The sequence below is a fragment of the Pundamilia nyererei genome, unplaced genomic scaffold (genome assembly GCF_000239375.1).
Source record: "Pundamilia nyererei isolate P.nyererei 1_Seehausen unplaced genomic scaffold, PunNye1.0 scaffold00026, whole genome shotgun sequence".
In the NCBI taxonomy this organism is placed as follows: Eukaryota; Metazoa; Chordata; class Actinopteri; order Cichliformes; family Cichlidae; genus Pundamilia; species Pundamilia nyererei.
The window spans coordinates 4,015,152-4,040,106 of NW_005187427.1; the positions used below are offsets into that span (position 1 = coordinate 4,015,152).

General features: G+C 39.4%; 2 protein-coding genes across 3 annotated transcripts in view; both read right to left on the reverse strand.

Annotated features, from left to right (window-relative positions):
* Positions 1-1,178: 1,178 nt before the first annotated feature.
* LOC102210497 (actin filament-associated protein 1-like 1) lies at positions 1,179-18,297 on the reverse strand. The gene is made up of 19 exons (XM_005727843.1): positions 18,140-18,297; positions 10,790-10,918; positions 9,162-9,242; positions 8,950-9,035; positions 8,757-8,865; positions 8,554-8,643; positions 8,223-8,434; positions 7,808-7,987; positions 7,619-7,711; positions 6,963-7,065; positions 5,269-5,424; positions 4,471-4,685; positions 4,118-4,263; positions 3,923-4,001; positions 3,381-3,489; positions 3,108-3,275; positions 2,850-3,016; positions 2,079-2,204; positions 1,179-2,002 (listed from the first exon to the last, which is right to left on the reverse strand). Exons 1-19 carry the CDS (start codon positions 18,159-18,161, stop codon positions 1,976-1,978), a joined length of 2,298 nt encoding a protein of 765 aa, XP_005727900.1. The 5' UTR covers positions 18,162-18,297; the 3' UTR covers positions 1,179-1,975.
* A 2,217-nt stretch (positions 18,298-20,514) lies between these two features.
* LOC102210990 (actin-binding LIM protein 3-like) overlaps positions 20,515-24,955 on the reverse strand; it is a 53,739-nt gene continuing 49,298 nt past the window's right edge. For both annotated transcript variants that reach the window (XM_013909471.1, XM_013909472.1), the window contains 4 exons: positions 24,525-24,591; positions 24,386-24,393; positions 22,867-22,947; positions 20,515-21,953 (listed from right to left, as the gene is read on the reverse strand). In XM_013909471.1, coding sequence (XP_013764925.1) covers positions 21,840-21,953; positions 22,867-22,947; positions 24,386-24,393; positions 24,525-24,591 — 270 coding nt within the window. In that variant the 3' untranslated portion in view covers positions 20,515-21,839. The remainder of the gene's footprint in view (positions 21,954-22,866; positions 22,948-24,385; positions 24,394-24,524; positions 24,592-24,955) is intronic.

The following is a 24,955-nucleotide window of genomic DNA, read 5'->3' on the forward strand; positions in this document are numbered from 1 at the left end:
CTCGTACTGACTGCCAAGCACAGTGACCTCAACCCGACTGCTACCCTAAAACAACTGAAACAACGCTGTAAAGAAAAGCGGGCAAAAATTCTCCCACAAAGATGTGAGAGACTGATGAAGTCATACAAATGATTATTTCAAGGTACTTCAAATTATAGCTGATAAAAGTGGTTCTACTAGCTTAAGAATCATGGGCGTGCTTAAATAAATAATGTATTATGCATTGCTTTTCTTCATCTGAGGTTGTATTAACTTAATCTTAAGAACTGGTGAAGACCAGATCAATATATTTAGTTATGTCCTGATCAAATGATGTAAAACAAAGAATCGGCAGAGGGTGCACTCTCTTTTTACCGTGACTGTATGTTTGATACAGATATCAAAAACACGCAAACCACTTTATCTGAAGGCTCAAAGAAGCCATGCTTGTTATTCAGACATTTGGAGTTTAACAGAGCACGTGAATGATGATGATCGAAAACCGCATGGTGCTGCACTGAACATATGCATAAAACACTTAAGTTAATCACTGTAGGATCCAAACAGGATTCTGGATAAAGTGAATTTGTGTTTTTCATGCATGAAAACGTTTTTTATGAGTTGTACCATGAACAGAAATGACATTTATTGCCTTATCCAGACGAAGAGAAAGAATTATAACGCTGTTTTATTCACACTCACCTAACGTTCAACTCCAACCCATAAGCCTTTAAACACTTTCTCACTGTCTCACAATCAGTGAGGTCAGCTACAGTATTGGGTTCCGTAAACTGTCCATGGAGACCTCAACAACATGCAAGCTGGAGGAGCTGGGCATTGAACCACTGCCCTCTCACATAGTAGCTTTGACTGTAGTTATCTTCACATTAAGGAGCTCCTTGTGCTCTTATAGGAGAGAAAAAACCTTAAGTATTGACTTATTTTAATGTTGAACTTAGCATAATTAACTTCAACTTGCCTTTGGAAGGAAAACAAGAACATTAAAACAAAAGTGGTATTTTATTTGACCACTAGGTGGTGCTTCTATTTCAGAGCTCTGTTGCTATTATTGGTAACTCATCTTGGGGGTGGATGAGAGGCAGCAATAAAAGAAACTCTGGTAAAGAATCTTAAAAGTCTAAAGAAATGAGGGAAAATAGACACGGGGGACATAAAATAAACAGTCCCAAACACAAATATTCTTTATAAAATTATTTACTCCAACATTTGCGTGTGTTCGTTTCTCAGTGAAGGGCAGGTAAAGCAGACACAGGCATTTATCTTCAAATGATTCAGCTGAGAGGGGCCGAGGACACATTTATGCAATCACAAAATACAACAAGATAAAGTGCAAAAGTCAAATGTGAAAAATAAGAGTCATATAAAGGTTAAAACCAATTGTTTCACATTGCAACAACAAACATTTATTCATTGCTTTTAGGAACAGTGTCTACTCGATATTTTTTATTAAACGTATAAATACACAATTAAGATATGAGATTCTGTACTTCTCTTACTAATAATGATAATTTAAGATTATAACTAAAAAAATTTCTTTAACCGGGTTTTTCATTTTTCATTTCCAAGTATCAAGTATAAAAATAATACAAACCAGTGGGTGTAGCTAAAACGTCTTGCCTGTAACGCTGAACTCACAGTGTTGAAGAACTACACTCTCCCTTTGCTACGCTTTCCTTTTTTTTTTTTTACTTTCTGCAGCCCTGTGCAAATGTAAACACGCATGCAAACTCACACCAACACGTACACATCACGTTCATAGTGATCCACATTAACACGGTACTGATGTATCAGCTGAGCATGTCGTATTTACAGTAGCTGGTGCAGCATCACGCTGCCTGTACTTTTCCTTTAGATGAAATGAGAGCGCAATGCCTCCGAGTCCATCCTTTCTCTCTTCAGTGCCAGTTTTCTTGCTCTTCTTGCGTTTTCCTTTCAAACGTCCTCGTCTCCATCTGTCGATCTGTTTATGATCACTCTATGTCCCCTTCTTTGACTCCCACTCCTGGAAACAGTAAAACGGGAGCATGTGAGTCAAGCAGTTTTTGGTCCTCGCACACACAAACACACGCGCACTCTACCTTTGCCTTCTGCATCACATTCCCCTTGGAGGAGGCGTAAAGAGACGGAGGCCGCTTTCGAAGCTCAGATGCCGCGTTGACAGGCACAGTCTCCATGTAAACCTTTTCAACCTTACTGCCCTGCGCCTACGCACGAACACACAGGCAACCCCCCCAAAAAACAGTAAAAGTTTGATTTCACTTATTTGAGCCCAGTGATGTTACTTTAAAAACAACACAAGAAGACCAAAAGTTCTTCCAGTCAAAAGCAGATGGATTACTAAAACAAGCATACAAGAACACAGAAAGAATGAAGAGAGAAACACCAAAACAAGCAAACACAGAAACTCATTATAAATGTCTAAAATGAGAAACATATGTTAGCAAACAAACATAAAGCCTGATAAAATAAAAGTCAAATAAATAAGGGCCATATGGTCAAATAAATGACTTGTCTGGTAACAGACACTGCACACTGATTTAAAGGATTTGTCTTAATACAGTCCCAGCTGTTCATATGAGAAATCCCTCAGCTCATGTTCTGGACAAAAATCAACCGTAAATCTTCACTGAAGCTCATATGAACTTTTAGCAGTCGTTGATATTGATGTATTTTTAGTATCATCTTTTTACCTCCATCCTAAACAAAAAACCTCACGACTGCATTTAAATGTATGTATGTAAAGAACTCTTATAAGAGCGTTTGTATATATTTTAAAGTACATTCATTAAGAGTTTTCTAAGGAGAGCTTCAGTTCCAGCTGTAAACAGATGTGTGTGTTTGCTGCCTACCTTGACGTTGATCTTGGTATCAGTAGGTGGACCCAGTGCCCCTCTAGCCAGTGACTTCTTCAGGTTTTCTTTGACCTCTGTCAGTCTCAGCTCCAGCTCCACCCGTTCCTCCTCCTTCTGTTTGCACAGTGTTTCCAGCTCAGCTAACTGCTTTTCCACACTATTACCTGAACACACGCACACCCACACACACTCATAATTAGGACCGCTATGAAGCCTACGACTGAACAAGCGCTGTGTGTGTGATTCGTCTCTGACCTGTGCCGCTCTTCCCCTCCTCCTTCAACTGCCTTTTCTCCTTGCGCAGGGAAATCAGTGCATTTCTGAGGTCCTCCTTCTGCTTCTCCAACTCCTCTTTCTCTCTCAGGTACCGCCTGGCATCCTCCTCTGCCCGTGTCTTCCCATACCGCCCATACTGATTCACATCTACGATGTGAAAAAGAAGGAAATGAAGACAGATTTGGCCACATTTGAACCCAAATCCCTTTCATGGAGACAGTCTAATGAATTATGAAATTAACCGAGACTCACTGGAGGCATGTCTCTTAATGGCAGCTTGTTGTTCAGTTTTCTCAGAGTCCCTGCTGGAGAACGAAGCGTGACGTCTCACCTGGCCTCCTCTGCTCTCCACATCCACTTCCTGCAACAGAATAATTTAATGAATTCTAATTAACAAAATGTAATAGAGGAACTTTAAGGAAAAGGAAAATACTATAAATACTATATGTTTATATGACTGATAAATATAAGCTTTTTAAAGATCGGATTAAAAAAGAAAAAAGAAAACATATTTTGTTAATCTATTATCCAAAATCTTATTAGTAGTTTCACTAGGGCTCCAGTGAAGCTCAACACAGAATGGTATTAAAATCCTAAGTTACAAAAAAATGGTGTTTGTATTCTGTAAATTTGCAATAAATTTCAATGAATGAATGTAAGAGAGAGGAGAGGATCAGTGAGGAGAGAAAGAGAGTAGAAGCAGATTTAAACATCTCTGTGTCTGCTGTGTTCAATATAAAGGATTTTGTATCTCATCACTTGCTTAGAATTAAAGAAAAATAAAGTTTTCTCACCGCAACACTTTCATAGACCTCATCGTAAGTTCTGGAGTCTATTGAAGCACTACTGGAGGAGTGAGCTGTTGTAGCCCACCTGGGAGAAAAAGAAGAGGAAGATATATGAATATAAAAATGAGTATTTCAAAATAAAAGCTGTAATAAAAGACTGTTGGGTAAACATATGCACAAAAACGCATACTGTTGACTCACAAGAAGGAGTGTCTGGCAGCATGCCGTATGTCAGTAAGTGTGTCCACATCGATGTAATCATAGTGCAACTCTTCAGGGAGAGTGCTGCTGCCGGTCTCTGCAAATAAAACTCCAAGCCAGCGGCCAAGATCCTCAGAGCAGCTGGCCTGAATGACACACAAACACGAACAGACACACGCACATTTGTTAGTCCATGAGCAGAAAAATGTAAGGTGTGGCATGCCTGTGCGCACACTGATGATACCTCTCAGCTATATCAACAGTGATGTAACCAAGTGGCACAAATAAAATCAGTCTGTATACACATTAAATCTCCTGTGCTGGATAAAATGGTTCAAGATCTCCTGCTTCACCTCCAGAGCTGCCAGCTCGTTGCCTCCCTGTAGGATGCGGAAAGAGAACGGATGTTTAGGTCCAAGCCCGCCTGGCATCACCTCTGCCCCTTTGAGTGGCACCACAATGATTGGGGGTCGCTGGTCCCCAGGGTCCTTCTGCAGGTACAAACTTCCACCCCGGAGCACGCACCACCGCTCCCTCCAAGAGCCGCTCAGACACACGCTCAGATATCCTGATGAGTGTGTTAAAAAGAACGTATTTACATTTTATTCATTGTCATATAATGTACCCAACACTGTTTGATGTGACGTTCGGTTTCTGGATCTAAATTAGATGTTATTATCATGAAATTAAAATGATATGATGTTTTTATAAGTTGTTATATTGGCATGAATGCTAAAAATGAGTCATTTTAGCTTGTTCTTAGGTGTTGGCTAGGCAAACTGATGATGTCATAACAACAGATATGGAATAAAAACTTCAGGGACTTAATATCTACTTGTGCCCATTACAGCACATTATAATTGTTTAGCTCCTGATCATGGAGGAGGAATTCGTGGACAAATATTTGGTGTATTATAGGAAGAATATGTACAATAACTTTTACATCTCTACAGTTATACGTTTTTTTTTCCTAAAAGGCATTTTTATTGTTCTGAATTGTGCATCATCAGCATTAATTTGTCCTTTAACACTCTTTGACACTCATGTCAAATTACAAATGCTAATGGAAAACAATCTAAACATCAATCAGCCACTTAGATGATTCTCTAACTAACCAGCCATTCAACAAAGTATTCATCAGGTCTTCTCACCAGAGCGGGGGTTGTCATGCTGGCCAGAAGACAAAGGAGACTCTCCTGGTAAAGGAGGTTTCCGCTTGGAAAAGGTGATGATCCGATTGATTTTCCTCCCAGCTGCTCGGCTCATCGACCCGGTCAGCTCTGAAAATGCTCCACGCTTCCCCCTGTCTGAAGTCAAACACATCCTGAAGTTGAACTTTATAACATCCAGCCAGTAAAACAGACAATGTTGCCTCATCATTTAAATATCATGCTGTTATTATTTTTTTAAGTTTTACATTTTATCAGTTACAATGTAACAAAAACATGATGTAAAAGTAAATAAAGTAAAGTAATAAAGTAAAGTAAAGTAAAAGGTCTGAATTCTGGAAAAAATACATTTTTGAAAAAGACCCTGCACCCAAACAGGACTCATGAAGCTTTTGAAGAAATAATATCTTGTTATTTCAGAGATGGCTTGTATTTATTCAACCAGACCCCGACAGCCGGTTTGCAAGTTCACTCTGAATGTACCAGGTGCTGCAGTGCACTGTTCACACTACTTCCTGATGATGTCAGTGGGAGACAATTGCAGGAAGAGGACAGGAAGGATGTCATATCTGCTCGAGCCTCACTTCCTGTCGCTCCCTCTCTCTCATGTCTCTTTAGGATCAGAGTTCCTTCGTCCGTAAACAGATTTGAAACAACTGTTTCCCAATTTCACTGTGTTTGACCTATTTTCTAACCCAGCACCAAGGATCTCCCTGGTTTATCCTTCCTGATTTTGTAGATAGAAAAACAAAAATATTGTGTGTGTGTGTGTGTGTGTTTGCTTTTGTAGCCTTGTGGGGACCTGAGTTCCAGACCCTGAAAGTGGGGACTCTTAGAAACTGAGGAACCATTTGAAGAACCCTTATTTAAATATTTATGGTTTAAAAAGATGCTAGACTACGTAAAACACTATTCACACAAAACCCATAAACAACCACTAAACTTTGTAACAGACATACAGTTATCATTTACTACAGAGAAGTTGCATCACAGTCATTTACATTTCTCTTAAACTGTAACTATGTTGGTTTCTCTATGTTAAAGATGTAGAATAATGGAGGGAAAAAATCGTCTCCCTGCCAGTTATTAGTTTACCTTTTTTAAAATTTGCTACAAAGTATCAATGAATGAGTCAGAATAGTATTACTCATACAGTGTTCCTCTCTTTTCATAAAAATGGCAACATAAATTAAGCTAGAAGAGCAATGCAGTATATGATGTGTGTTACAAATATACTGAAATGAATCCTTTACCTCCTAATCTTACAACACGTGAGAGGAAGGTGTTATGCCTCTCCCCACAGCTCAACAGTGTGCTGCATCTGCGGAACTGTGCCTAAATACCCTTTAACAACCATCTATCTAAATGTTTGTTTTCACTGTGAAATATGCCAACGAGACCAGAAAGATGCTTTGCTGTGATTTTAAAGAGCATGTAAAGTGTAAATCATGTTGAACTGTCCCAATATATCTGTGGTAACACTGAGAAATTACCCACAGACACTAATCTAACGTTAAATCTCACTATAACCACCGATTTAACCTGCAATAACATGTCTTGTGCTATAATTACTGAGAGTGTACACACAAGAAGCTTATTTCAATGAAGCAACCACAATAAAAAAGAGTCGGTTGCAACAAAAACATCTCAAAAACTGCTGGTGAAGGTTCACGTACTGAGTGAGTCAGTAGTGTCTCGTCCTGACCCGTGTGCAGTGGCCTGACTGTCTGCTGTTGGCCCGCTGTCTGAGTCTGAAGCCTGTCTCTCAGACTGTAGCACCTGGCAACAAAAGGAACAAAACACTTTTACTTCTCTCTTTTATAACATTTGAAGAGAGGAGACAAGGAATAGCAAAAATTGGCACATTTGTCTTTGCGTTTTCATGTTAAAAATAAAAATAAATAAAAATTAATGTATCCTCTGGGAGTATGACTATTTCTTTCTGCCAACGTGGGGTGTAACTGCCATGTCAGCATGCATTCAGTTTGTTCAGGACTTGAAGCTCTTTGAAACCAAGGCAACTCAGCAACCGCAATAATCACCTCACTCACTGCTTGTAAACTAGAAGCCAAAGGAATAGTTGTGTCATGCGTGGGCTGAAAGAGGGTGATGTCAGCGACACTGAAATGTTAAAACTGGGGTATATATTCAGTATGCCACAAATTACATTTGTCATAGTAAGACACAGTAAGAGCACAGCGTTAGACCGGCATTGGGGCTCCTCATTAAGTCTGTTTTATGGGAAATTTTGGTCTTTGTGGCAAGACCACAAAGAGAACACTGCGGACGAACAGTCTGACATTCAAGGACATACGCAGATAAGCACACTCACCTTGTCGAGCTCCAGCTTCCTCTGTATAATTGGAGAAGTTGATCCATCCAGCCCCTCAGTGTTGCTACACTGGCTGCCAACATCGTGGACCACCTGAACAGAGAAAAAGAAAACATTCATTTACAGGCACAGCCTTGTGTCTGCTCGTCTGTCTCAGCACCGTGCCTCTAATGAGGTGAAAAAAGGTACCTTGAGCCATCGCTGGGCCTGTTCTTTACTCTGGACTGCCAAGACTAGCGCTTCGCCCCCAGGTAATGAGAAGCGCAACTCGTGACGCTTTTTCCGGCCTTCCTTAGGGACATAGATGACGTTGCAAAGATTCAGTGGAAGCTCTGTGTTGGGAGAGCTCTCTTTGATGCTTTTAAAACACTGTGAAGGAAGAAGTCAAGAACATGCATTATTTGAGTAAAAGATAATCTATGTAAGCCTAGCCTCTTACTGTTATAAGCTGGAAAATAACTGTGTAAACTGTGGCTTACAAATAAGTGTGTTCAACTGTCTGATTCACCATAAATAAATAATTTACCTTGAATAACACCAGAAAAAGACAATTCTTTGATTTGAATGATAAAATAAACATTAATAAACAGCAGCATCTATTTACCTGCAGTTTATTGTCTCGGACAACAACAAGCTGCTTAGCCCACTGGCCAAAGCGTTTCTTTCGCAGTAGGAAGGCACAGATGCGGCAGTCTCGAACCGGTCCATCTGTTCTTTCCTCAGCTGTCCATCTCTGAGGTTGGTCTCGGCCCTTTGCTTCCTCTTCCTCTTCTTCGTAAGACTCGTAGGAACTACTCAGAGCATCTGAGTCATTGTCTGTGTAACAAAGCAATTATTGTTTTACAGAAGATCCACAAAACAAATTGTGATTCACAAAATCCTAGCTCTACTACGAGACATAAACTAGCATGAATAAGGGTCAGATTAAAACTCACAGGAGCTTTTGGGAGGCCCATTCATTCTGGTGGTGGGGTAGTTATTGTCAGCATCTTCATAATAGGCGTCCTCCACAGAGTTCCTGGATGCTACAGGTGAATAGATAGAGTATGTGAGAAAGCAGAACCAAAGGTACTGATCTGATTACCATTATACATGAATGCGCACACACATGTGCGTTTGTATATGCATGTGTTCATACTGGTGGTAAAGTACTGAGGAGTAGATCCCGGATCTAGAGGAACAGCTTCTTCATAGTAGTCATCAGGAAGGGGTGTAGTTGGCAGAGGAGGAGGAGTGTCAGTTGGGGTCTGAAAACCAAAGGTAGCTGCTGAACCAGAACTGGGGGTAAAAGGAAGGCTGATGTAGGTAAGTAGTTTCTGTGAATGACTTACAGATTTATTGGGATGAGTCTTCTCCTCTTCATCCTTGTGCTCTTTCTGCTCCACTGGAGATGCACTGAGCATGTGCAAATCACAGCCTGATAGGATTAATCATGATTAACTTTATAATTTTATATAAACAGAGGTATAATGATTGTAAATACATACACAAAGGATTTTTTTGTAACTGAACTGAACCGAAGGTATTTTGAAGGACTACTAACCAAAATCCTCAAACAGAGACTCTACAAAGCTCGTGCCATTGCCATAGAGACAGCTGTTCATGTAGACATCAGAGCCGTTCACTGTGGAAAAGACAAATTATGGATTAAAACCAGGATCAGAGTTAGGGTTACATAGCCTATAGCTTTTAGGTCAGGATTAAGAAGGGCTATAGAGACTGAATAACGAAGTATAAATAGTATTTCATCTGCAATAAAAATTAGATCTATGGTGACCTATGTACAGGGAGTACAGAACTGAGATTGAAAATCTTTGTACAGCAAGAACAAAGAAAATGTGTGTGAAAGGTCACAGAAAGGTTTGACAGAAAAAAGCAGATACAATGATGCGAAATACACAGCAACTATTTAAAAAAGATGAGTATGGACACGACAGACTGGGTCCAGTCTAATATTTGTTTTCTGAGACCATCGGGATGTTTTGCTGTTCTCATTATCCTCTTTGCATTTCATTATCCTCTTACACGGATCCTTTTATCCTCCCCGACATCCTGTATTCTTCCAGATAAAAAGGGATTTGTCTGTAAAGACCTCAGCAAGATTTCATGTCACAGAGGCTGCATTTTGTAGCACAACAACTGCTGCACTCTCTCAAGTTGAGCAGTTTCAGTGTGGTTGGCTAAACACAGTAGGGTCACACCATTGCAAACAGACAAAAAAGAAAGACATGCTGTAGTACTGTTGATGTGACACTTCTGACTTTTTTTTTTTGGCTAAACTGCTGCCATCACACTCAGCTGAATTCATCCTGAATAAATAAAAAAAACACTTCTACATTGAATATTCTTATTTCTACATTGTATTGAAATAAAGTGCTGCTTTTACTATTTTTGTAATGCCAGGACATCAAATGCTGCTGTTCTATCTGACCTGCTGGTGTGCAGAAGGTGTTTCTTGGCACTAGTGAGACAAGTCTGGCAATCAAACTGTTTATATTGCATGACTTTTTTCTAATGAAACACCATTTTAAATACTGCCCTGATGTTTCTGCAAGTCATATTTCATCCTAAAATCGTTTTACCAAAACCTAACCAAAATGCAGATGTCCAAAGGACAGAAACTTCAGTCTCTAGATGTCCAATCTTACAGTAGAACTATGCATGCTATAAGAAGCCAGTAGCACCTGACAGAAGAGCAGGAAATAAAATAAATAATAAAAGTAACACAAAAGGGCAATTTTATTATTACTGGGCTCTATCTGAAAGATCAGATCTTTATTATCTTCAAGGGAGAATATATTACACAGTCAGTGGAAATCACAAAACCATCAATCAAACAGCAACATCAAAATCATAGTGAGTGACTTAAAAACAATTGGAAGTTTGGACAAATGAGTTTTTCACTTTATTGATGTAGTCTATCTGCAGCCAGACCTTAAACTGCTTAGACTACGGCTGGCTGGACCAGCCAGGACCGAGTGGACCTTCTTCGAAGTCCTAAATTTAAACAATTGGGAAAGGTCATTCAGTGCAGTTGACTAAGTAAAGAACTGTAAGTTATTTCTGCGCTGTGTGAAATGTATTAACCCGTGCTGTACAAGAAACTGTACATGTTAAGAAATATTAACCTGAGTTATTTACATTGCCATCCTAACATTGGAGATTCTGTACCTGACAGCTGCAGTGAGTCCAGGATGTTGCGTATGGATGCCATTTTTTCAGCGGTAGCAGGACTGACCGTCTCGTGGTCCAACATCTTCAGCAGAGAGCCTAACTCATTTACAAGTCGTTCCATCACAACTAGAAACCACAAAAACAGACATCATGTAATACTCTTCTGATTTCAAGAACCACCAGGTTATTCACTTCAACTAAATTTTATTTATATTAATTCATCAAAATATTGTAATGTAAAGATCCCATAATATTAGAGAGAAAACCCCAACAATATGATGATCCCCTATGAGCAAGCACTTGGAGACAGTGGGAAGGAAAAACTTTCTTTTGATAGGAAGAAACCTGCAGCAGAACCAGGCTCAGGGACAGGCAGCCACAAACAGGGTGAGGGGAAAAAGAAAAAAGGAGGGCACAGAGAAACAAGGACAAAACACACACCATGGGAGGGATAACACAAAGTGCAATGACTTACAAAGCCATATAATGAATGGGGAATGAGAAGAGATAAGTGGAGAAGAACTGCTCAGTGCATCATGGGAAGTCAGGGAGGGATCGTTCTAACTGTATGCTTTATCAAAACGGAAAGTTTTAAGTCTAATCCTAAAAGTAGAGAGGGTGTCTGTCTACTAAATACAAACTGGGAGCTGGGTCCACAGAAGAGCAGCATAACAGCTGAAAGCTCTGCCTCCCATTCTACTTTTAGAAACTTTTAATACGGTAACCACAAATAAGCCTGCAGTCTCAGAGCGAAGTGTTCTGTTTATGATCATATGGTACTGTGAGGTCTTTAAGATATGACGGCCCTGATTATTCAAGACCTTGTGTGTGAGGCGAAGTTTAAATTCAACAGGGAGCCAATGAAGAGAAGCTAATCTGGGAGAAATATGATCTCACTGTTAGTACTCTCACTGCAGTGTTTTGAAACACTGAAAGCTTTTTAGGGAGTTTTTAAAACAGCCTGATAATAATGAATTACAAGAGTCCAGCCACAAAGTAAAAAAGTATGAACTCTTTTTTTAGCATCACTCTAAGAAAGGGTGTTTCCCATTGAATTCAGCACATGAAAGAAAGCATTCTTACATATTTGTCTAATGTGTGCGCTAAAGGATATGTCCTGGACAAAAATGACTCAAGGATGCCTCACAGTGTTACTGAAGGCCACAGTAATGCAATAGATAGAAAGTATCTGGTTAGACAGCATGTTTCTACGATTTTAAGGATAGCAGTACAATAACCAGATTTGTCTGAATTCAGAAGCAGAAAACTGGAGGACATTTAGGCCTTTATGTCTTTAGCTGCTGTAGTCAGATTTTATAGATAAATATAACTGCGTACAATCTGCATGGTAATAATGCTTTATGCAGTTTTTAAAGCTATAATATTGTCTAAGGGAAGAATGTTTAAGGTAAAAGCAATAAAGCAAAATCCTGAGTGCTCAGCATGGCCATCAGATCATCACAAGGCCAAACTGTCAGTTCACAAGTGGCATAAAGTCAGTTTGGAACTCAGCTGTCAGCTGCTGCAACAGCTGACAGGGAAAAGATTTTTAACATCCTCTAATGTCACCCTGGTGATTTTGTCCCACTCGGAGCAAGCCTTTTTGGGAACACAGCGAGTTTTCTGTGTGTCACTACTAAGCGTTAAATCCGACTTTCCACGTTGATATTTTGTGCTTTCTTTGAAAACCTTACTCTTTTCACTCCTACATCCTGTGTGGGTCAAGCGTGTGTGTCCGTGTGTGTGTTTTGTTGACCTTGACATTGTTCCAAATGCCCTGACACACTCTCACACATCCTGCCTGCTCACAGCCAACAAAGAGGAGGAGGAGGAGCAGGAGGGGGAGCCGGAGAAAAAAGAAGGTGAGGAGGAGGAAGCTCCCTTCCCTAAAGGAAATGGAGCCAAAGTGAAGAGGAAAATGTATAGCTTCACCACAGAGGACAGGAGATGGTTACCAAACTGCTTGAAGCCCCAAGTTAGTTCATTTACTTGTTTACTTCTAAATATAAGAAGATTGAAAGGCGTATCTTAGGATTAGTCTGAACCCGGAGCAAGCAGCTTTTCTTCTGATATTGACTTTTAATTAAACACTGAAGACATTAGAACTGCTTCTCTGATATTATCCACTGTTATTTGATGAAGTATTATTCATACACTTGAACAGGTCAAGTGCAACCAAGTCTAAAATAGTTTCATGTCACTTTGGTTTCCAGTGGGAGGTTTTAATAGCCTGTGCTTTTTATGTGGCTTTATCCACACTGGAAAGATGATAGTTTGTGGAAACATTTAAATTTTGTATTTTTTGGCATTAAAAATGTCAAATTTACAGTTCAGGTTCATTCATAATACAAAGCAGAAAGTTCATAGCTGGAAAGCTGGAAAAGCAACAGGATTTTTCAGGAATGATTTGAAAGAGCAGACTCTTTCGCCTCGTGTCCCTTTTTACAATCTGATCCACTTAATTTTATGGCTTTGTTAAGAAGAACATGCTTCACAATGATTAGTCAGATCAATAAGCTTTAGTATGTTTACAATTTATTATGGCATAAGTACACCTAAAAAAAACACAAATAAATGAATTACCCATTCCCAGAAAAGAAATGGAACAAGGGTTAAATAAAAATAAGATCAAAACAGTCTGTTTTCCTCACACACAACGTGAAGACAGAGAGAGTGAGCGAAAAAGCCCTGACTCTCCCACAAGCCTCTTCCGCCTCCCCCTCTCACTCGGACAATACTCTATTGTCTCCGCAAGGGCCAAAATTAGATGGCCACAATGCTAGGCAAGACCAGAGCAAACAATCGTATTGTCGGAGTCAGAGACTCCCAGAGAAAACAAAACAGGAACTAACACACAGTGTAAGAGGGGCGTGGTGCAACGCAGCTGCACGGTCTCAATCCACGGGCATGCAGGGTTGTATCTCCAGCAGCTGTGTGTGTGCGTGCGTGTGTGTATGAGTGAGTGTACGTGCGAGTGCAGCTGTGGTTTCCTGTCTTTGCTGTCGACAGGAGCTTCTCTCCCCTCCTTCCTGATCTTGACTCTCCATTGCATTATGAACCTCACCTCCTTCACTTCTTCCCACTTTCCCATTTTGTGTCCTGCTGTTTCTGTTTCTGCCCCAACATCTTCTCTCGCTGCATGCTCTCCCTCCATCTCTTGCCCATACTCTACATTTCTCCCAAACCAACTGAATAGAAAGATTCCTATCTGATGGGTGCTCAATTTGCAGATGCATTTTGCTCTACTTGAGGAAACGTCAATTAAAAAACAATCAACAAAGATCTCGAGTAATCAGACCAGTGCTCTGATCTATTTTCTGCCGGTCTCAAAGACACGCACAGTCAAGGACATCAGTCTGCTCTCTCTCTCCCCCTCATCTCTGAGTCTATATCTTTATTTCTCTCTCCTTCTATTTCCCTCTCTCTCTCTCAAGGGACCTGAGGGTTCAGAAGCTGAGAATCAGCTGTTCTGCAGGATTGTGGCCTGTCTCACCCACAGAGGGATCTTTGTAATCCCCCACTGCCCCACGCACCCCCACTCCACCCAGAACCACACACATGCAAGCACATACACACACACACACACACACACACGGCACAAATTTCCTCTTCAAATCCTTTTTTTCCCCACTGATAGACACGATCATTCACTTAACTAAGAGGAAGCACAAACGCTCACTGTTAATTCGTCTCTCGCTTCCTCGTCTGAGTAAACATACAGTCACAAGAGTACAAAGAGGAATGTGTTTGTTTGTGCGTCTTCACGTTCCTTTTTCTGTGTGTTTCCACAGACAGACTTCCTGATGAAGATCAGTCATGAGACTCGGGCCATGCGACTCTCATTTGGACTGATTTAGTGTGTTTGGTTGCAGCTCAGAACAAAACAACTGCTACTTACTGCTGCTGCTGCTGCCGCTTTTCTCGCCGCATAATACCTATAAGCAGCAGGTCAAAACAGGAAAGACACTTTGGCTCTCCTAAACTGAGGCTTTCGTTCCCATCCATTATAATTCGAACACACCAATTAACATAAATCCAAGGCTACCCATCCTCACTTGCCTCTCCCATTCAAAATATCCCTCCATGTTATAATTTTACCAACACTTCATGACTCAGAAGTACTCTATATGAATGCACTGAACTGTACTGCTTTTTGCTTCCATAGATTCTGTTACCTGATTGACATTAATATGTGTAACAAGGGTAATTTAAGACATATACTCTATGCAAAAACCGTATGAAACTGTCCTCTTCCTGCCTCCCCCACACTCCTCAGCACTGAGGTCCCTCCAGATTGCACATTCTCTCTGCCACTCCTTTCTTTCCCTTCCTCTGAGATCCTTTTCCTTCAACTCCTCTCCCTCGCCTGTCTCCCTCTGTCCCTTCCCCAGACACCCATCCTCTTCAGACAGAGGCCAAAGTTCAAGGCTTGGCAGGCCCAGCATCTCCCACTAAGACAAAAGTCTACTTCAGAGACACAGCATCCAGTAATTCATATTTTCGTGACAACAAAAGATGGTGTCAGTGCTTGCCTGGGGTTAGCGTTCAGTCAGACACTTTAAAAAGTCCACAACAAAGATAGCAAGATACTTAAAAAGAAACAGCTGGGGGGAAACAGTAGACGAATTCTTTTCGCATTCTTTTAGTATCTTATCATTTTCTGCAGATAGCAAATGGTGTGGAAACACAGGAAACAGAGGGGCACAAACGGCTTTTATAAATACTGAAATTCTTTATTTGCCCAGAGTGGAATGAAAATGGTTTGTAAAGATAACGCAGCAGCCAGAACACAGTTAGTATGAGTTGTGAAGGCATGAAATCTGGAAATTAGCTAGTTTTGTTTCTTTTCTTGAACTAAGTCTGCAATAATCCTATCAAGTGCACACGATTTAAAATGACTGGACCAGTCCACACTTTACTGTTACTACCTGTCATCACTGTCTTTCACAAATGCAAACACTGAGGCGTACGTACACACACAGACACACGCACCCACTCAAAGGTTTTATTTTTTATTGCTTTTACGGGGAGTGACAGGGTGATGATGAGGACAAAATATCAGGATTCTCTGTTTTTCCACTTTGGTGGCGGGGGGAAGCTGCTATCATCACCACATCAGCTTAGCTTCCACCTACACCAGACACACATGGGACACATGTACAGACCTGCTGCTCTGTTGCGTTTCTGTTACAGAAAATGTAATCACAGCTGATTTGAAGCGCAGCTAATTCTGGCTTCGAGCTGCAGTCTCACTTCCATTCGTGAAGGTTATATTTCTGTGTGAAACACAACTTGAAATCCAATCAAGAGGGAGTTGTGCACTTTCTGAAAATGGAGCGAGGGGGTGTGTTGTGCACTGGAATGAATCGTAGAGGAAAAGGGATTTTAAGGCAAACGTGGCAGAGGTCAAGGCTTGTGACACATATTAAACTGAGGAAAATCATATGTGCAAATGCAATAAACCACTTATAGGCAGAATGCACGCAGAAACAGTGTAAAATTCAGTGAGGGGTATGTTTACCTTTTTAAATTAAAATAGGCTTGTGAGAAAACTTTGCAGCTCTTTAATCTCTCCTTTATCCACAGCTCAGAATCTACCAATTTTTCCCAGCCACTGAAGCTCTTGCAATATTTTGCCAAATCTCCAGTATCAAGTATTCACACATTTACTGTGAGAATATTTTCTCCTGCAGTGTACAGCTGCTCCAACCATTTGGCTGTGGATTTGCCGCTTGTGTCTGAGTGCTCCATGTTTTTCCCCTCCAACACATTTTCACATTGGAAAAGCAGAAGTGTAAATAAAATAACTAAAAGGGCAGCGAGCCCAACGTCTGCCAAGGCCAATGCAGCATTTTCCAGTTTTTAAGGAAAGAAAAAGAAAGTGATCCAGGTGCACAACAAAACTGAATCAGTTCTTCAATTTGTCCATGCGCAACTTTTCATGAAAGTCAGGTTGATAGTTTTTGTTTCATCCTCCTGACAAACAGACAAATTTACAGACAGAAAGGGGACAATCTAAAGGAGAAATCCAAACCCTGACTTTGTTGGTGTTCCCTGCTTTTACAGGGAAGAGTAACATAGCTTTTATCCTATAAAGAATCACTTCTGATTTGAATGGCCTTTACTAGTTAGCAACACTCGTATCCGTAAGACACAGGTGGCCAATGAATCTCTTAATTAATAATTTATAAAAAGTGATGTGTATAGTGTGCTGTAGCCTTCACAATCACCTGGTCTCAAGATGGAAGAACATCTATCTGTGATTTTAGATCAGCTTGTTAGACAGTGTGAGCACCACCATCACTAAAACACCAAATGAGTGAGAATCAGTTGGAAAAGAGACCTCCATTAGAGATCCAGAGATATTTAAGTTTAGTGCCATACTGTGGCATGTAGTGGCCCAACAATGTTATTTCTTTCCTTTTATTTGTCACCTGTCCATAAGACAAAAAAGATTGGCTTATTTACATTTAGCTGCTTCAAAAGACGAATTATCAATAAATTCACACAAATCTTATAATAAAAAGAGATGAACTGCACACTTAATAAAAATACAGTGAACTGGGGAAGTTATGTGTTATAGGATGTTAAGATGAGATGAGATAAGATAAGATAAGAGTCCCAAATTCCAAGATAAGATGCTTAGAATTTAATTCTGCAGCTGCACTGAGCTATGCCATTGACATCCATTTACATTTCCGTTTAATGCAAACTGCCTATTTAACCAGTTACCTCTGTGACAAACGAACCCCCTTTCTTATTATCTTTCAAATTAAGCCCCTTCTTCATCACCTGGTCTCCCGTAAAGAAGCTTCCTGTTTGCTACACAGTAGCCTGAAGGGTTTTGAAACAGAGCAGCCATTCAGCTGCTGCTGCTTCCCACCAGCAGCGCTGCTTCCAACAGGGCACTTTTCTGTTGGTATCAGATTGCATCACTCTACCTGAGGATACCTCCTCCATCCACTCACACAGCGCACCACCCGGCGCGTGGCTGTATGACATCACTCCCCACTCCCCAGGAGTCAACCGGCAGCGAGGCGCGAGTCGCTCTGCTCGCTCACTCAGAGAAACTTGAGACAGATGCTGCTTCTCCATTCACGTGTGTTTAACGAGAACCCAGATGTATTAAAACCACCCATAACATCGCTTTTGTTTGGAAAAGAACTGTATATCGTATCTGATACGGTGGATAATGTTTTTTAATGTAACCAGTTGTTTCTGTTTGGGGTTATGAATGTGGCCTCGCTGTGGAGGAGCTCTTGCATTTACACTGGTGCCCACCCAACCTATGGAGGCTTTATCATAAAGTATTTACAGTTACCGTGCGATACATGGATATTTACTTACCACTCTGTCGTTTGGAGTCCATGTCCTTAGATGTTCTGAAGTCTGTGCCGCCCGATTTGTTTCCAGTAATAATCCCTCAGTTGCTTCGGTTACAAGTTCTGCTCATGTGAGAAGAGTTGTACCCGCATACACAGCGGAGGTCTGTCGGCCTCTGTGCGGCCAAGTGAGTCAGAGTGGCCGCTACACTTTTTGAGTAGGGGCTGCTTGTTCATCATCAAGAGTCCCGCTGGGTCCTAGTGCTGGTGGTGTTCTGTTACAGATCCACAGTGACAATAGTCATCATAGCATTACAGCTTGGTAGTAACATGGCAATACCGGGGTAGTAGTTTGGTACGGAAGGCATAATACTCACATGATCATGTAATTCCTACAGTATTAACCAGACAACAAGTTTTTATTAGCAAATATATCTGGTTGGAGGCCGGGATGCATACTGTTGGGGCCAGAAATATGCACTTTCTTACTTTAAGAGATCATAAACCAGAATTATTAAAGGCAGAATTATTTTTTAACGTTAAGAAGGTCCTTACTCAAGGATCATGCACATGTTTGAGTCTACAGTGCTCTGGAAAAGGTTTAAGCAATGCCTGATTTTCAGGAGCCAGACTTTCTTGGAATTGTTTTTTTTTTTTTTGGTTTTTTTGAAGTGGTCTTGAGCAATAGTTCTCCAGGATTTCTGAAGGTCTTTCTCTTTTTTTCCATTTTCTTTGAAAGTCATTCATTGACTGCTTTTGGCTCCTTGGACTTCACCATTTTCAGAGGAATTTTTATTTGTTTGGTTGTTTGTTAGGACCCGAAGTCTGAACCACTCAAGCATAAAAAATAACCTAACTAAAGGAATGAAACAGTTTTGCTTCTATATATAAGTTAGCAAAGAATCAGTTTTAAATTGTATCTTTGGTCAATTCACTGCAAAAACAGATAATTTGTTCCTATTTCTTTAGTCAAATCTATAATACAAAATGGCACTGATATCAAGGTTTGACAGGTATAAAATTGTATTTTTTTTTTCATCCTTAAACTTGGGAAGTCCCACTATGGTGTGCAGTGTGTCCCTAAAAAATCTAAAGGAAATTGGAAAAGTGGGGGACAAAATAAGTAGAAGGGCTAAAAATAAATAAATAAAATCTACCTACAGCAGATGAACAATATCTGAACGTCACATCATTGCAAAACAGCAAGATATCTAGTAAAGACCTGACACGGGACCTGAGAGATGCATCTGGCTCTTCAGCTGATTATCTACTGTTCACTGAAGCATCATCAGAAAGGAAAAGTAAGTGGGAGAAAATAATGAGGTATGCTAGATTATACAAGAACTGGACTGAAAATTCCATTTTTGGTTTAAATCATATATGAACAAAGGGAGGTAAAACAGTGAGTTTCTAAAGCCGCCTAAAAACACAGTGGAGGTCTTTCAAGAAGCCTGGAAACTATTTCTTGAAGATGACTTATTAAAGAAGAGTTTGGCTGAAGGAGTTCAGTCTCTCTCACACAAAAAGTCAAATATTAATGTTGGTATTCTTTAGAATGGTGAAAACTGTCTTTTTCAAGAAAAAAAAAAACAAAATCCAGATAGTTTTGAAGCTGTTGAGATAATTACTAGAATTTTGTTCAGCAATTTGTCATATGTCACGATGGCTCCACCATGAATATGAGACTATTAATATGAAATAAAATAATAATAACAGTGAAAATAATGTTTCATCATACAGAGTAACCCAGTGAGGTCTTCATGGCTGGCTGTGTTCTCTCAAATATGGATACTAATGGGTAAATTCAGCTGGTAAACCATCCATGTCAGGTGGTAAAACCAAAGTACAACCAGAAAAAAAAATAAACGTCTATGTTCATGATACCAAATAACAGCTAATACAAGTTTATGAATAAAAAAGATTGCAACGGTTGGGTGCTAATTCAGGTGGTGTAGCTGCAATAAATGTCACTCAGTTAAATAAATAATTGTATTTAAACCTCTCAGACTATGTATTATATTTCTAAAATGCACATTACTTTAATTAAAAAAATGTTCATATAGTAAACTCATATAAATTATTATTATTATGTGCACAAAAATACAAACCTGCCAAGAGATATATTCACTGATAGTCCTCCACTTTCCTAAAGCGTTTATCAAAATTCATATATTTTCCAGATAAGGAAGCAGCTCTCCGTACCCCCAGATCTGCAGTAAAACTGAACACTCTGAGAGATAAGAGAGGTCCAGGTGAAAGCACTTTAAAGATGAGCCCTTGATTAATGATTGTGTCAGTGAAGTCTAAAAATACAAACCATAGAACAGATAACATCATAACTTCTATTGAGTTGCATTCGAGGGTTGGAAAAAAAAATACCGCACACTAAATAAATCAGTGCATCATTTATTTAAGAGTAGCAGTAAAAGACATTAGGCTGTAAATGAAAACTCCAATAAACAAAAAGGCAAACGTTGTATATGTGATTAATTGCTGCAGCCTGTAAACACAAAAACCCTCCACTTGGTTCAACGGCATTACTTCACCTTTTACAGCCAGTTAAAACAAACTTGAGTCATTCTTTGCAACAGCTATCCAGTGATTTTTGTTTTAATTAGACCACTTTCAGCTCAGTCACTACATATTGCATCTGTTAATCACAAACACAAACCTTTACTTCATATTTTCATATTTCTTCCTTCAATAGTTCCTTTCTTGGCGTTCCTTATATTCAGAGTTCTTCACTTTGTTCAGATGGCTTTTAAATATTAATAAAAAAAATAATTCTTGATTAACTGTTTACCATCGTCAGTCATACACTCACACCCTCACACATACACAACACGTCAGAAAAAAAGTGTTTCAACTGTTGTCCAGCATCTGAATTTCGGGCTTGTTTCTTGAGAATAACTGCAAATACGAACAAAAAGCTTGGATTTCCATATATAAGTGAAACGCACACATCTTATTTTAAAGTGTATAGTACTAAACCCCCACTTCTAAACTAACACCTCCCAGCTCTGAGCCATGACGCAGCTTATTTATGTCAAATGTCATTTCAAAGCAAACGTCAATGGACTGTCCAGTCTGCTTGCACATGTAGAAAAGAAGTGTGTAATATGGCTTCAGAAATACTGACATCAAAAATCAAACATGTTGTTTGAAAAATGTAGACGAAAACCTTTGGTTTTCAAGATGTGCACATTATAAAAACACATTATTTATACACCATGTTCAGTAACCCCAATGCTGAGAATCACACAGTGCTCATTTTCTTGTCTTGCCAGTTTATCAGACTTTGCAGCAACTCTCACCCCCCAAAACTAGATTCTAGAACAGCTGACATACTTCATAAGAATACACGTTTTTTTGGCAGACCTGGAGTTTCTTAAAAAGCACATCAGTAGTTCAGACAAAAACTGTAACGCTCGTGTAAACACACTGCCATCTGCTGGTAGGAGAGGCACAAGCAACCCGTTGTAGCTCCAGTGAAGCTCTCTGCTCCTCTTTTAGTTTTCTACCACTCAGTTTTCCCTTCTTGGTGGGGATTTTTCCTCAATTTTGGCCACTTGGCAGACTTCACAAACATTGCTTAAGAAGTCCAAACACACAGCAGCTACAACAAGCCAAGAACATCTCTCTTCTGCCTTCTTATTTTGTTCAGTTCTTCTTCCGCTGAGCCATGGACTCAAGCTGGGTTCAGTGAAAGGATCTGTTGACTTTTCTCAGAAGAGTCTGACCTGTTTCTTCAGTTCATTTTGTTTCCACTGAGCAAGACGGTCAAAGGCAGACATGGACATGCTGAAGACTCTATAAAACTCCTCTGGGGAGAGATGACGCTGTTAGCAGGAAGAGACAAAGAAGATTAAAACACAATCTAATTTTTACATTTAATAAACCATAGAGAAAAAACATTAATAATGTGACACGACCAGTTGCACAGAGTTTCTAAAATTCATAAGTAGTGACCTTTACTGATATAGTACCAAATGAAAAGACATACAGTACTATACAAAAGTATCAAGTCACCCTCATTTCTGTAAAGTTTGCTTTTAAGTAGCCTGGCTTTCTCGTAATTTTAAAGTGGTTTGAGCAATAACTATCCAGGCTTTCAGAAGCACTTTCAATTTTTTTCTTAGGACACTGGCAGTTTTTTCTTAGTCCACTCCTTGTACCTGAGCCTGGAATTCAACATTTCTGAAGCAGTGCGGGATCATCTTGACAAACAACTGAACAAAAGGCAGTCAAAATCTTTGAATGTCCTTCAAGAGGCCTAGAAAGTTCAAGCTCTTTGGAACTGTAAAAACTCTGTTTTTGCTTTATGCACTCTATTTCCATTTACGTTTGCACGTGTTTCAGTAAATCACTGCACCTATTTCCCATTTTGTTAGCAAAATATAGAGAAATGAATGGTGACTCAGGACTTTTGCACAGTGCAGCACACAGGGAACACTGTGCTTTAAATGTTTTTCTCTGCTAATGATCAGTCTGTCCATTCAGCTTTACATTGCAGGTTGTTTGAGGCTACAGGCAACAACATCTGCCACTTAGTGCTTAGAGGAAGGCTCTGTATTCTGCTTTCTTTGCTGCTCTATGACTCGTAAAACATCTGCAGTGCTCATTGTGTCCAACATGAGGGACACTGCAGGGTTTTTTGTTCTTTAGTGTTGAGAGCTTTCATCACAGTCTGAAAGATCAAAAGCAACGCTTGATGTAGACTTTGTGAAAGAGTTGGGTCCTATAACAGGTCACCTCTAGTCTGGCTCGGTCCACATCACTGGGGAGGCGCTGCTGCCCTCTGACTGACACCACAAGGGCTTCATATGGGTAGATCTTATGAAGAAAGAAAACATATTATTAATACCTGTCAAAGGGTTGTTTTATTATTAATATTCCTGTAAGGTTCCTCATCAAAATGCACCATGGGTGATTTAGCTGAAATAAGTATGAAACGCTAAAAGGACTTAAAATGACTTTAAATGCTGACTTCTTTCTAAATTCTTTACTGAAAATGATTATTTGAATGAGGATGAAAACAAAAACATCAGTAAAAATTTTGGAAAATCAGTATATATTTTAACATGTTTGCATCAGAAGAATCTGAATCATTTTGCATTTGTTTTACCCTCTAGTGGTCAAATGCAGTTACAATGCCAACAACCCCTAAAACTGTATATGAAGAAAAAAAAGAACATTAAGTTTATTTTTTCAAATTTGTGATTTCACCAATGAAAATGTTAAGAAATGCTGTTTTTTTCTGGTGTTAATGAAGTTCTCGGTTGATTTTCTTTTTTATCCTAAAATGATGACTTGTAAAGAAAAAGTGAGAATTATTTACAATAATTACGCAGCAGAATCAAGTCTACTGATGTCTGTTGTCAGCATAATTCTGATCTTCCTGAACTATAAATTATAATCATCTAAATACAAACAAAAATAAAGCTTGAACGGTTTTACTTTACATGTATTTTTAATTCAGTGCCAAAAAGTACAAAAATAAATAGGAGCTTTTTCAGGATACAGCATGTGACACCAACATGTAACATTGTTACATAAAACTAAAAAGAAGAAATATATATTTATTGTGATTATATACAAAATAACTACGCAAACAAGATTTGAGCAACCAAAATTTTCCCTGAAGGTTCTCATCTATAGCAGGTGTTGTGATATCATCATGTTGCCAAGCAACCACCTACCAAGTTAACTGATGCCTTTGTAGTTTATGTGCCTATAACACCTTAAAAGCGTCATATGATTAAAATTTCACGACAATATCATGCAATTTTTTAACCACAAAACTTGAACTATGTTGAGATACCATGTTGCCTAGCAACTGCCTAAAAAGGAGAAAAACTACAGACCAGACTGGAGAATGGCCATGCACTAGTATATACACAATACATGACTATTATTTATTATTAACTTTCCAATTAGGCAGCTTGATCTTAGAGAGTACTGTCATAGTACTGTCAGCCTGTGTTTACTCATATTCATGAGTACAAATATACTTATCTTGCCATAAAAAGACAAGGCTGGTACTGTTAGCTTTTGTTAACGTCTATTTGTGGGTTTGACTTTGCTGTCAGTAAAATGAGTCTGTCACCGTTACAATTTCTCTGGCTGAAGTGGGTGCTACTGAGTGAGATTAATTCATTATTCAGATTAAAGAAGCAACATCATCATTCTTATCCACTGATACAAACCTGTCACTCTTTGCTCAGCAACAGATTTCTTACTTTCTTACTTCTTACTAGCAACTGGATCTTACCTTATATTCTGAAAAGAAGAAGAAAAAAAGGAGTCACTGACAATTGCTGTTCCAACAGTTCTGACTAACATGTGTTAAGGTAGGCAATCGATCAAGAGAAAAACTCAAGTAAGCAGATTGAGCTGAGCAATAGGCTTACCTCTTATCTGCCAATTAACTGCATTAGTGCTGTCATACTGGTAATAATCTCCACCAACACTCCCAGGCTGCCGCAACAGGAAAGTGCATTTTAGGAAAACATGGAATAAAAATACACATTTAATATTTTACAATATTTTAGTGTTTTTTAGTCTAACAACTTATCACACTAATGTATCGACAGCATCATGCCATTTGTCTCACTTGGCCTTAAGAAGCAACTGATACAAATTGGTTTCAGGTCAGTAGCAAATGAAGGACTTTGCAATGTATTACAGTTTAGCAAATGGCCATGTGTATCTTATTCTCTCTGACTCTTGAGAGGAAACCTACATTCATTATCTGTGGACTGCAATCATCAATTATGGGAACTTGGTTTTTGTCTCCAAACACAAGGCGAGTCATCACACACACATACACACACACACACAC